Raw genomic sequence first — 15,000 nt, forward strand, 5'->3', positions numbered from 1 at the left:
CTCTTTTCAAAGATGCCTTTTGGCCAAAACATCAGAAGAGGAGAAATTATTCGGGTTCTTTGAGAAAGGAGGTCATAGATTAATTCATTATGATTATTTTCGTCTGAGTTTTGGCGTAAAATTTAGCGTTTTGTCTTCATTAAAATCTAGTTTTTTTTTTTTTGTCTTTAATTAACTCCTATTTTTTCATCCTTCAAGGGTCTTTTCTTTTACAACTTCTCATTCAAGTTTCTGTTACTTTTTTACCTATCTATTTAACTATTTAATTATCTATCGTGTCTTATGTCTCTCTACCTTCGTACGCGATGTTTTTCAACCATTGCTTAACACACATACACACACACAAACACACACACACACACACACACATATATATATATATATATATATATGTATATATATAAATATATATATATATATATATATATACATATATATATATATATATATATATATATGTATATATATGTTCAATTATATGTATCGGTAACGTGCTTTATTTTGCTAATAAAAATTCCTTTTTGTTATTACATTTTATTCATTATCAAATCTCTTCAGTATCTTTTCATCTAAATAACTCGTACTTACATCACAGTTCTAAATTATTAAATTTTCAATCATACTTTGATTCGAACCCTTAAAATTTCTTTATATCTTCTTATAATTTTATAATTCCTCAAATAAACTTTCCTGTAGGTTGACCTTCTTATAAGAAAGAAAGGTAGAAAGAAAGAGAAAAATTAAGAAAGAAATTAAAAGAGACAGAAATAAAGAGAGAAGAGAAATAAATAAAGAAAGAAACGGTATTTGTTTGTTGAATGAAAGTTCCAAATGCTTCGCCGTTGAGATGTGTCGGGCGTGCATAGTCAAAGAGCAACAGCGGATAGAGACGCCTCTCGTGTTTACAAGTGAAACTGATAAAACAGATAACTACACATGGCTTTCGCTTGGCAGCACTGACCTTAGGAACGTGTGTGTGTGTGTTAGTATGTGTGTGCTTATGCCTGAGTTCTGTACTTCATTTAACTGGGCGTGGGTTATCAGGTATATTTATATTCACATTTATATGTATAGATATGTTGATATATATATATATATATATATATATATGTATGTATGTATTATGCATTATATATACGAGTATATAATATGTGTACGGATATATATGTCTGCGATATAATATATATATATATATATATATATATATGTATATATATATTTATATATATAAATATATATATATGTGTGTGTGTGTGTGTGTAAAGTGTACGGGACCTGTCAAATTGACGGTTAAATATTTACATAGATATGCACGCACACGCATAATGTACTGTATATACCTCTCAGTGTACCCGCCTCTCTACCTCAGGGACAGGGAGACACCCAGTGGTTATATGTCTGGCAATGCCGCTCAGCGTGACTGGAAAGAATTTTGTGTTTGTGTATATATATATATATATATATATATATATATATTCAGACACTTTCTCTTTATTATAAAGGAGAGATGTCTGTGTTTGTTTAGACAATTTTCACTAAGTTATAGATGGGAGAAGTGATAATTCTTCGAAATCTTATTCCATTCATTGTCTTCTTTTCCACCGTCCATGTTTTCTCAGATGGACAGTCTTAGTTCCGAATCGTGATAAGGCACATATTGCTTGATTCCCTTATACGGTTCTGTGAGGTCCTAATGTGGAATCAACATTCCATTTGCTTCGTTCTCTTTCTGTTTACCATTGATGCACCATAAATGTAAGTTCAATAGAAATATTACCGAAGGAAAACTTTTTGACCACTGAGCTAGGAAAGGAACTCCTTATTAAATAGTCGTATCCTCGAAAGGAAGAATGGAAGGTACAGAATTCCATTGAAAATATCTATATATATATAACCAAAGGGATTGTGTAGTTTTGTTATCATTTTTATGTAATTTAGCTAATACTTGATTTAGATGGTTGACGTACCCGATTTCCTTTTTATTTTCAGCGCTTGTGTGAAATATGTTTATCTTTTTTTTCTATCATACATTAAATTGTTTCATTTGGTGAACTTATCCATGATTATAACCATCACTTGGGCAAACACACCACTTTTTACTGTTTTAAAGCTACAGGAAATTTACTGGCCCATATGTTAAATAGTGTGTGCGATTTTATTTTAACACAATCAATGTACATATAATGATTTAGGGACAGTTTTATGTAGCCAGGCAGCGATATATCGATATATCTTTTTCTAATTCCCTGTTGACGTATATATATTTCTCTCTTTGCAGACGATTGGATAATAATCGCCTCCAACATCTTCCGGATAACCTGTTCACCAACTGTCCTGGACTTTACAAGCTGTGAGTATTATATTTTAACTTTATACATGTGTTTGAAACAGGGCTTGTTGATTGTAAACATTAATTGTATATATATATATATATATATATATATACATATATATATATACATATATATATATTTATTTGTTTATTTATAGTCTGTTATTTTTTTCTGCCGAAAATCGAATTACTGGTGTACCATAAAGATGTTCTTGTTCAATACTGGCAACTCTTGAAATTTGGTAGCTTCACCAATGAGCCTCTCTCATCCTCTTATACAGTATTTTTTTCCGCTATTCTGAATTCGGTGCATTTCACTCTCAAAAAAAAAGAAAAAAAAATTATATATATATATATATATATATATATATATATCGAAACTCTCCATGTCCCTTTTAACACCCTTTTGTATTCCATAAACGATCAGACGTCATCGATAAAAAGCAGATTCTTATTCAAAATTAGAGAGTATAAGTATGTACGTACAGTTGGCCACAGAAGTTCCTGTTACACGTAGCTCTGAAGAAGTGCAGCCTTTCACACTCTAACTGCCATCTCTGTTTACTGTATATGTTTGGTTACTCTCCGCGTAGTGATAGTGTTACAGGGTGTAATCCTCAGAGAGAGGTGTGCCATGGACTCCTGTGTCCAACTGTTTATGTTAAGCAATGATCATTTTACAAAAATGAACCAAACTAAGTTCTTTTGAAATTCAAAGGCGGAACTTTGATATAAATCAGCATTGCAATGCAATATTCTCCTTTGCGTGCTCCTGATTCACAAATTTCTTATGGTTAGTAATTATCTGTTGCGTTGCTCACCAAGCGTGCAAAACGCATTAGAAACAGATATTCTTCAAGTGCTACCGTTAAAAAAGCGTGAGGAGGTCCTTGACATCTGAATGCTTCTCTCTTACTGTCCTTTAGAAACACGTCTATGGTTTAGTACTCTCTCTCTCTCTCTCTCTCTCTCTCTCTCTCTCTCTCTCTCTCTCTTTCTTTCTTTTATCAGTTTATACAGTATGCAACTCACCAGCTAAGGTGTACTTATATTAGTCTTAGGTGGGTTAATGAAGTTTACCTTGGCTTAAAGTATGCTTGATTTGCTTTCATATAACTTTGACCTTCGAAAAGAACGGTATTCAACTAATGTTACAATCATTTTCCTGCCAGTATCGTTGCATTAGCGTCGTCAAGCAATTTATTACACCTTGCAGTGTTTCTTGATGGTAAATTTAGGAAAAATACTCAAAAAACCAACAATATTTATTTTACTTTCTATTCATTTTCTTTCTCTAGATTAACTAAGTAGAAAGGGACAGAATTGTTTTTCTAACATGACTTCGATTGACAAAATTCTTACTATTATATGGAATAATTTTTTGGGTGTGTACCAGTAAAAGTTAAGTCTTTCACAGTTTCACGACTGAATAAACTGCCTAGGAACGAATATAAGATTAAAAAATTAAAACTATCAGTAAGAAAAAATATCAAGGAGACATAACCTCTCCCAAGCTAGGATCCCCAAAGTATCAAATAACTTAAAAATGAGGCAGAAAATTCTCATCATAGGAGAAAGCTTTAAAACATTTCAGTAAAATTATTCAATATCATCTTTGTGAGATTATCCTTGAATCCTTATTTTATTATTTGGTCGTTAGTTTATATCACTAAATTGATGGTTTATTTCAATCTTAGTAATTTTTTCACTTAGAATTCACGTTTTACTCTTGTTGTTTAATTTACAATGCGAGTCTTGCTAACCAATTTTGGTGTTTTATTTTTGTGGCACTGTATAATATCGGTTATATATAATTGTCAGTTTGTTTCGAGGAAATTCATTTCTTACCCTTAATTTATAAAGACTTTTTCTTCAAGAAAACAGCTGTCAGGATATGGCAGTGAGGTGATGGAATGAATATTTTTTCAAATTTGTTCATTTTTAAGACAATTATTCCTCAACTATTCTTGGCCATAAATTTGCGTATTTTAGAAATTGAAATACAGTATGCACATTAAGATCACAGTTTCGGGAATGTATCTATACATGTATGTGTGTTTATCAGGCACACACACTCACACTCACACACACACACACACACACACATATATATATATATATATATATACATATATATAATATATATATATGCACTGTGTCTATGAACGCCCACTTGTCTTTAGAGCACATGTGATAATTGCGTCATTTTCTCAACCTCGTGATAATTTCATTTAATTGTGGCTTTTTACGTTTGATTCAACTATTCTTTAGTTTATTATAATCAATGGGAACTATTTTCATAAATTTTTCAAATGATTTTCACATTTCATGTTTGGCATCTGTGTTCATCCCCTGTCGAAGTCGCCACCCCATTTACTTAAGTGAGAGAGAGAGAGAGAGAGAGAGAGAGAGAGAGAGAGAGAGAGAGTTAGCCTCCTGGGCGTTTCCCTTTTTAGTGTTTAGCACTTTTGTTGTCAAAGAAGTTTTTCACTTTATTGATGGATTGCCGGTATATCGTGCCTGTCAAAACTCCGGGTTCCAGCTGAGCTCTCTCTCTCTCTCTCTCTCTCTCTCTCTCTCTCTCTCTCTCTCATACACACGCACGAGACAGGTTAATGATACTCTGTCTGGCTTTGTCAGAGATGACAATATGAAGAATTACTTTCTCTCTCTCTCTCTCTCTCTCTCTCTCTCTCTCTCTCTTCACGTAGCGCTTTTGGTAGCGCACTTAGTTATCATCGGGGTGCGGGGGAGCAGGTGGGCGTGTTCTCCTAAGCCTGAAATTAAGCACTTAGTTGTTAGTCAATCGTTGCGGGTTAGAACTAGGGCTGAGAGAGACAGAGAGATAAAGAGATAAGAAAAACTGACATTTGTTTCAATCTTCCTTAAATAGTATACCAGGAAAAGGAGAAGGCCTCCACGAGGTAATCCTTATCCTACGTGGATGACACCATTCAAGAGAGATTTTAAAGATTCTCTGCATTTGATAAGTTTGAATATATTCACAATTTAAGAAAAAAAAATTGCTTTTTGGGTTCTTAAGACAAAATTATTAAATTTACCAGTTTTATCCATTAAATACACTTTTTTTCATCAAGTTATCCTACTTAAAAGTAAGACAACGAATCTGCCTGAGAGAGAGAGAGAGAGAGAGAGAGAGAGAGAGAGAGAGAGAATGTTTGTGCATAGTAAAGAAGACTTAAGCCCAGAAATCAGTTAGCCCCCTCCAGTTACTTTCCTACGTCATAGACATCGCCAGGAGCGAATGAAGTGATGAATGAACGTTGTGATGGTTGCTGGATATTTATGAATGGATGGTCGGAGTGAAAACTGAAGGATGAGACAGGAGCCGCTGTGGGTGTTCCTTGTCTTCTAGCTTGCGTCTGGTGATAATCCATTCGTCTCTGGTTTTCAAGTTGTTTTAGATTTGGCTGGCTTTATGCAAGCACGGGCCCTTGCCTTAAGGCGGCCTTGTAAGTTTGGAAATCTCAAATCTGTTGTGCTTCCCGGCTCAGCAGCCGACAGACAATATTCGGAATTACCTGTTCATTAACCCAGTCCTCTCTCTCTCTCTCTCTCTCTCTCTCTCTCTCTCTCTATATATATATATATATATATATACACCGGAAGATGCATAAGCAACTCTCTGGTGGATATACGAGGTGCCTCACACTGAGGGACCTGGGTTAACCCAAACATAGAATAACTCTCTCTCTCTCTCTCTCTCTCTCTCTCTCTCTCTCTCTCTCTCTCAATGAGGTGATATAAATGTTCGTTGTTATATTTTGACCGAATTCATTATCTTCTTTCCTCCAGACATGGATTTAGTGTGTCTGTTAAATTTTACGATTCAGGTTATTAAAGTATGTTTACTCACAATTGCTTCAACTGATATCTTATGCTAAAGAAGCTTTACAGGTTTCTTTCCTGAATGTGTAAACTAGCGTTAGAATAAGAAATGATAATAAGGAGGGAAATCTGTCAGTTTTTTATGCATTGATGTTGGAGACCTAAGTCGATTTCTCGATGAAAAATTTTCCAAATTTTATCTGTATAGTTCTCTCTCTCTCTCTCTCTCTCCTCTCTCTCTCTCTCTCTCTCTCTCTCTCTAGATCATAACGAAAGCTAAAACAAAATAGATTTGGTGTTTTTCTGACCTTCAGAAATGATAGGACAAGGTCTTGACTAATATTTTCGCCCACATACACCAGCACTGACCATGGAATTACCTGCAAGTATCACTCTACTGGTGGTACCACCTTCATTTAATTTACGTTCAAGGATGATCATCTTTCTTGCTTTTTCTCATTTAGGCAATTCCACTGTCCGTGTGGGTGTTATTGTTGGCCGTTGGTATCGGAAGGCCAATACGTTAATAGATTGTTTTCATCATTAACTCCTCTCACGACTATTGACGCAAAATTCCTCGGTTAGATTTTGTCAGTCGTCTCTACCTTGAGCTATTAATTCAATACTTCTCCATTCATCATTTCCCACTTCGCGCTTCATAGTCCTCCTCAGCCATGTAGGCTTGAGTCTTCTAACTTTTCTAGTTATTTGTGGAGCTAATTGATTGTTTTAGGTAGAGTAAATCTAAAAAAGTTTTTTGTTACAAACTTTATTTTAGTTTTCAGTCTATAGTGACTTTATAGTGCAGACCAGAAGGAAATAACGAAAATAAAATGAGTAGTGAAGAACTTGATCCCAAACCAAAACTTGTCTTGTTTTTCCAACTTTGTTGAAGAAAGGTCAAACGAGAAAGAAAAAAAAACCTGTTAACAAAACCTTTTTTATGCATTGTATGGAGTTTTAAACCTAATACAAAAAAATCATGTAACTATGTAGCCTATAGAAGACTTTGGCATTCTTATCTCAATGATGTTACCTTTTTACATTTTCCTTTGCATTGTTAATACCAACGTTGCTATTTTGTGATATATATTGATTGACATTTAGGTCACTGGAAACATACTTAGTTCTTCATTAGATAAAGCATTTTTCATGTGAACACAACCCAATTTTAATATAATTCTTTAAGCCTCAAAGAATGTGAACCTGACGAATTTTATTCAAATATATGATAAAAATTATATACGTTGAAAGATAAAGTGAGAATACTTTGTTATTTCAACACTCCTAGAATGTTACCAACATTAATCCCGTATAATCTATAGTTAATACCATTGTTGGCAATTTTATTTTTCATCACCAAAGACTGATATGACTGAATCATTGTGTATGACATCATGGCCTATTCTAATAACAGTCACAGTCTGAAGGTGATGTCTTCTTTTTTTTTTTCCCTTGTTTCCTTTCATCACTGGGCTATTTTCCCTGTTGGAGCCCCTGGGCTTATAGCATTCTGCTTTTTCGACTAGGGTTGTAACTTAGCAATTAGTAATAATAATAATAATAATAATAATAATAATAATAATAATAATAATAATAATAATACCATTTGTGTAATGACTTGTCTAAATAAGTCATGTCAAAAGCATTCACGTAATGTTATTAAAGACTTGATATGAGAAAATGTTCAACAGTAACGGCTGTGATGGCCATGTCTCGCAATATTCTTAACTCGTCCTTCAAGTCGAGCCACACCGGAGCTCCGGTGAATACAAAGTCCTCTTGAATATATTTTCTTTGTTCTGTACTTTGAAAAAGAATATTGTTTTCTAATGGTAGTTATTATTTACTAGTGTATGCGACTCGTCAAAATTGACGGTCAAATATTTAGAGAAATATGCACACAGACGCATACACAGATGCTACCCTTCCCATTTCCTTCCATTTTTCGTAACTAAAATCCGCTGGATGTGCAATTTGTGTGAGATTGTAGTTTCCGAGTGTACATCTCGTGGTAACCCACCCACCCACCCACCCACCCACCCCCCCCCCCCCTCTCTCTCTCTCTCTCTCTCTCTCTCTCTCTCTCACCAGAGGATGGCAGAGACTGAGTAGTCATGCGGTTAGCAATGCCACTCAGATTGACAGAAAAGAAATATATGTATATAATCAGACACTTGCTCTTTATTATATATGGGAGATTTTAAAGCTCAATTACACCGAAAAAAGAAAGTTATGAATGATAAATTTAAAAAGTGACATTTACTTATTAAAAGTAAAATTAATCGATTCCAGGGAGACCTTGTTCAGATGACCCAGCATTCCATTTAGCTAATTGTGACTCGTCTGGAAGCTTATCGAAAGGTTTTCCCGGTGGTTATTTGTGGTTTCGAGGGTGCACGACCCTCCCCCCTGAGGCCTGCTTCTTCCCCCTAAAACTAATCAGGGTCACATGCCTTTTGGACCCTTATTTCGGAAGAAGAAAGAAGTTTATGTTTCGAGTACCGATAGCATCCTATCAATAGTCTGCGATAATGACGTTCTTCAGCCACACCTTCAGGAGCGGCCTTCTGGATGAGGCTCGAGAGAAGCGGAATAGTTTTGGGTGTGGGCCCCGTTGGATGGGAACAAAATTGGTGGATAGATGGAGGATATAGGTAAAGGGAAATGGTAATTAAGGTAGATGGGAGGAATGGCAGAATGGATCAGAGTGATATAGAACCGAGCGATTGGATTGTGAGATACCTTTTGAATATGTATTAAGAGGGTCTTGGAAGGATGAGCCGCCTGAAGAAGAACAGGGTGTCTGCAATAGAATAAATGAAGGGAGACTAATGGTCGGATTAAGATGATAGATTAGGAACATGCGCGGCTTTTGCAGGATAAAGAAAAGCCAGCGAACTCTCTGCAAAGAAGGTCATTAGGAATCATTTACGAAAAGGTCGTCTGAGGTTACCCTCTGTCATTACGCTTCGCTTCAAAGGCAGGAAAGTAAATTGCTTCTAGACGTCAGTTGAGAGAATTGCTTGTCGCTGGGATACTACAGGTCACGGAAGGGAGTGTTGTTCAGACAGGCAAATCTAAGTACAAAGATAATGGCGTTTTATTTTTAAATTTTGACAACCTTTTGCAAGTGTTAGATGGATTTTTCGCGTGATTTGAGGTTTCATTTGTCTATGAAAAGAACAAAAGAAATGTTAACAACTTCAACTTGGAGTCTTTCATAGATTCGTGTACCTCATCTGTTCTACGAAGAAAGTTCATAGAACTACAATGTATGGTATTTCATAAGGTCAAGGAAACATCCTTTAAAGTAGCCTCCTCCTTTGTCGCATGTTTTAGGCACAAACGTTCCATCCATAAACCTGACGCCCCTGGCAGGTTAATCGCAACGACGTCCTATGTTAGCGCTGAAAGGACCCTAGAGGGCGCGCTAATTGAAGAAAGATAGGACGCGATGGGAGGGATAAAAGCGAGGTATTTTCTTATATCCTACAGGAGGTGCGAGGGTGGAGTCGCCCTTTGTAAAATGGAAAGAGTCAGCCATAATACAGATAAAAAAAAATACAAGGCGATAGAGAATTTTAGGCGTCGTAGTGATTTGTCACTGTTTGGCAATCTTATTCAATCTCCAGATGCGAAGGATTGAAGTTGTTCAGAAAATGGACATTTGGGAGATTATCGCTATTGGGCTAAAGAAGATTGTAGAGAAGAGATTGTTTTATTTATGTCAGTTAATAGTTAATGTTTTTGATGTTATATTTTATTATTCCAATTTCTTTATTTTTATTGAAAATTAGTCTGACGCATCTAGCTCTCTTTTTTCTTCTAGGAATAATATAATTTTACTCGTATTCTTTCCGTATGTAATTTATATATTTGTTGGATGTAATTTAAAACTCACACACATCTTGTTTTAATTTTCAATTCTAGCAGATATTTTTAATATTTTTTATGATTGAAACTTCATCATTAATATTCAGAGTAATTTTATAAGCAAATTGTTTCCTTCAGATAAAACTGAAATTTAAATGCTATTAAAAGCATATAAGAATAATATGCATTATTATTACTGTCATAAATGCCATTATAACGCAGTTTATTTTTTGCCTGTTTTATGACCATATATACATATATATATATATATATATATATGTGTGTGTGTGTGTGTGTGTGTGTGTGTATATGTGTGTGTTGGTGATTGTGTAGTAAATAAATTCTGAACTGCGATACAAAATCATTTACATTTTACTGAATGAAGTTAAATTTAATTAAGATGCTTTATTGAAGTATATTATAATAGACTGCCTAACTCCATTACTCGAAATACAAGTTTTATGTGTACTGGAGAGTTCATTATAATAATAGTTCATAATAGTTTTCAACGTCCCTAATTATGAATAATCTGGTTTTAATTAATATGACTTTAGGAGGCGTGTGTACCCGACTTACTTACGAACGTGATGACTAATTAGTTTCTCTCTCTCTCTCTCTCTCTCTCTCTCTCTCTCTCTCCACACACTCATATGTATGTATATATATATACATATATATATATATATAGAGAGAGAGAGAGAGAGAGAGAGAGAGAGAGAGAGAGCTATATATATGTATAAGTGTGTATATATATATATATATATATATATTGCAAGGTTGTGGATATTTTTTTCTTACCTATATTAGTACCAAAACGTTTTTAGTAAATATTGTTAATGTGTATATTTTTGCATGGTTTTGTAATAAATATAGTACAATTTAATTAATTTTTAAAAGAAACATCTCTTAGATACATGCCAACACACAAGATGAATAATATAAGTTAATGTACCATGGAATAATATTTTTCTGATCTCAGTATCGGTTATTCATCAACGTTGTATAAATTACAGAGCCTTTAAATAATTTGCATAACTTATTTTCCAGTCATAAAGCTCTTTACTTTTGTTGAATATGATGCGTTTAGTTGATTTTCCCATTGTGGGTCAAGGTTTAGAATGATTGAATACGTCTCTAAATTCAGAGAGAGAGAGAGAGAGAGAGAGAGAGAGAGAGAGAGAGAGAGGGGGGGGGGAGTGTGGGTAGTCATAGTAGTAGTAGTAGTAGTAGTAGTAGGTGCTCCAGCATCAAAGCTCGTACGATAAGATTTATTGGAGGTTTGTAGTGTTTCTTGTAGATGGTTAACAGTTGAGGACCTCTCCTCGGCTGCCCATTCTTCACCCGTACCTGGTCTTCTATGTATTCCCTCCCCCTATCTGATTGGAAGAGAGATGGAAATGAAGTGAGAGGGAGAAGGAGAATAAGGAGTGGATGAGGAGTGGGAATTACTATGAAGGAGAATCGGAGAATATGTGGAAGAGAGAGGTAGATGTACTGTAGTTGGGTAACAGATTTAGGAGGAATTGCTGGGTATTACAATGGAGGGGGATTGCCATGAAGGAAAGGTCCGGGTATGGAGATGGGTGCCCGGGGAGGCAAAAGACCCCCAAAAATGGCCAGTGTATAAATTTACCATTTCATTTGAGGTTTTAATGTAGACATGTTCTTATGTGGAATTGGCTGGAAGTAGGAAGGATGGGCTGGGAATGTGTATGTGTTTGTTTGTCGATGGAATCCTACCACTATAAGGACTGTATAATCTTTGAAGTGAAAGACCATCTTCGGGCTGGAGGAGTTAGACAGCTAATAACAGGCCTGAGGAAGGGCATACAGCATATTTTACAAGAAATAATTCTTGGTGTGGAGATGATTTACGATCATGTAGTGGGGAGTATTAACGCAATTTGGAACTTGTAAACAAACAAATTTACCATAAATAGAAGAAGCTGGCCAGAAACATCGACCCCACATAAAGTGGGAAAAGAAGAAGAAGAAGAAGAAGTAGAAGAAGAAGAAGAAGAATGTTATTCCAGAATTTTATTTTGATTTTATGGTGTAGTTTCACGTTATTCACTTCCGAGTTATTTACATATTTATTTTCTTAGTTTTAAAGTTTTGTAAAATTCTTAACACCTCCTAATATATTATTCCATGATCGTTACTCACCATGAGTTGTATAATATGTAAAGGTCTAGACCTCAGTTTCTCTATTTTTTTTCTGTATTTCTTACATTTATTATTACAAAACATGTTCCATAAAATTTCTTATTTCCCTTATCATTCTATTATTCTATGATCTCCTAGTGGTACTTAATGTTGATTTTATAATTCCTTAATCTGATGTTTCCTGAGTGATAGATTTTATCTCGTATCCTATTTTACACTACAGTTATTATTTGGTTTTGTTCTACGGTTTTTTCAATTATCCTGTAGTCTTAATAATGTTTTTTTAAAGTCTGAAAAAATTCTAGAATATCTATAGGATTTCTTGATCATATTTCGAAGTTGTTCAAAATGTTCAATGATACATTATTCCATATTAATCCTCACCTCCTACATTGTTTTCATAGTTAAATTCTTCATGGCCGATGCGGTAACATCCCTGACTGGTGATCGCCAGACTGGGATTCGAGTCCTGCTCAAACTCGTTAGTTCCTTTGGTTGATGCAACCTCACCATCCTTGTGAACTAAGGATGGGGGCGGGTTTGGGGGAGCCTACAGGTCTACCTACTGAGTCATCAGCAGCCATTGCCTTGCCCTCCTTGGTCCTAGCTTGGGTAGGGGGGGGGGCTTGGGCACTGATCATATGTATATATGGTCAGTCTCTAGGGAATTCTACTGCTTGATGGGGGCATTGTCTTTGTTCCTTGCCTTTACCATTCATTTGTGACCTTTCTACCTTTAAAACCTTTAAATACTCCCATTAGTTTATTCTCTTTGAATGTTAGTAAGTAGACTTACACCCACTTCTGCCAATATGAGATAAAATTAGATTGGCCAATAATGAGTTCAAGGAACGCTGCTCATTTGTTTCTATCTCCTTGTCGGATATCGAATCCAGTTCTCCTTGGTGGTAAATGGAGCGTGCTGACGATAGATGGACCAAAGAACCCAGTTCAATATTGGGTTGAACAAAGGAGACCCTCCTTGATATCATGATAATTTGCTTGTATCATAGATTTTTCTTTAAATCTCTTTCTTCTTCTTGCTATTATTTGTTATTATTATTATTATTATTATTATTATTATTGTTGTTGTTGTTGTTGTTGTTGTTTTAGCTTTGCCGATTATGTTTAGTCGAAGGATCATTTAAATCAAGTGGGAATAACAAATTTGCAATTTTTAAATCTTCATTGTTATTTATAATTATCCTTTTGCATTTTTAATGTTTGTTTTAAAACCACTTTCAATGCTATTTTTGTTTTTATTTTACATTATATCCACGAAGCAGATATTGGTGAGTTACGATAGCGCATTCGAAACGGATACTCTCAACACATTAGGTCTCAACAAAATTCTATTATTCCTTTTTTGTGGCTCCTGGTGAACTCCGTATTTCACCTTCCAACTGTGTTATTTATACTCAATATTGTCCGGTTTTCTTCATGTGGGTAATTTTATGAGATGATTGGGCCTCAGTGATACGATAGTTGTAACGCTAGACAATTTGGATTAATCTTCATATCTTGGAATTTTATCATGAATCTGTTAGCCTTACTCTCTAAGATTGTTTTCGTGCTTGTTTATACGGGTCATATTTGAGAGGTGAAATAAAATGTGAAGGAATGAAGAAAAGGGAGACAGAAAAGAAAGAGAGAATGTGGTCAAGGTAACTGATATGTCTATGGTCAAATGCAAGTGGAAGAGGAAAGCATAGGGAAAGAAATGGATAAAAACAAGAAACAGGAAAGAAATAATAAAGGAAAGCAAAAGATTATGGTTTTGCTTTAAACTATCGTAACAATACTTTATATCAACGATAAAAAGACCAGAAACAACAGAGGAAAAACGAAAGGGATTTAGAGTTTTACGAAACGAAAGTGATAAAAAATAGACGAAAAAGAGGGCATATAACAGAGAAAATTATCGCATGAATGGATTTTGCCACTTGTTGAACTTCACAAAATACTCGCAGATATAACGTCAGCGCCATTTGTCATTGATGGCCTTGGGATGCTGTGATAGGACCAGGGGGGGGGGGGGGGAGAGCAAGGTCTATACTCCTGGGGGAGGAGGACCCATTGTTGGGGAATATTGCTGTAGGTTGGGGGAGATTCGTTGGGGAATATTGGTACATCAGAAAGGCAGGTTGTGCACCGTCTGTTGTTGTGGGAAATAAGATGCCTTGGGAAATTAAAAAACATTTTAAATTGTTTATCTTTTATTATGAAAATACAATTACATTTTATTAACTTACATTTTTTTTCTTTCTTCTATCAAGAAATATTCCTTTACAAATTATATTTTACATTTTTGTATATACATTATAATATATATTTTAATATAAACAAAATTACAATTTTATTATTCTTCTGAATATGTTTTTAAGTTAGAAACATACTGATCTGTAAAGGTATTTCAAGTAATTAGTTTATATCATGTGATTATAATAACGTGTTGATCTTAGTTATTGGGGCGGTAATTAGCCAGTTAATTAGTCATAAAACTTTATTTTAATGAGAATAAATTATTATTTTGGATTATTTTGATAAGAATAAGATTATTTAGGATTATTTTAATAAGAATAAGTTGATATTTTGGATTATTTTAATGAGAATAAGTTGATATTTTGAATTATTTTAATGAGAATAAGTTATTATTTTGGATTATTTTAATGAGAATAAGTTATTATTTTGGATTATTTTGATGAGAATAAGTTATTATTTTGGATTATTTTAATGAGAATAAGTTATTATTTTGGATTATTTTAATGAGAATAAGT

General features: G+C 34.5%; 1 protein-coding gene across 1 annotated transcript in view; it reads left to right on the plus strand.

Moving 5' to 3' along the window:
• The first annotated feature begins 847 nt into the window (after window positions 1–847).
• The window catches only part of LOC137639750 (protein slit-like), a 97,183-nt gene continuing 83,030 nt past the window's right edge, over window positions 848–15,000 (plus strand). Inside the window, exons 1-2 of the mRNA XM_068371994.1 lie at window positions 848–970; window positions 2,193–2,350. Coding sequence (XP_068228095.1) covers window positions 848–970; window positions 2,193–2,350 — 281 coding nt within the window. The remainder of the gene's footprint in view (window positions 971–2,192; window positions 2,351–15,000) is intronic.

Source organism: Palaemon carinicauda, chromosome 4 (genome assembly GCF_036898095.1).
Source record: "Palaemon carinicauda isolate YSFRI2023 chromosome 4, ASM3689809v2, whole genome shotgun sequence".
In the NCBI taxonomy this organism is placed as follows: Eukaryota; Metazoa; Arthropoda; class Malacostraca; order Decapoda; family Palaemonidae; genus Palaemon; species Palaemon carinicauda.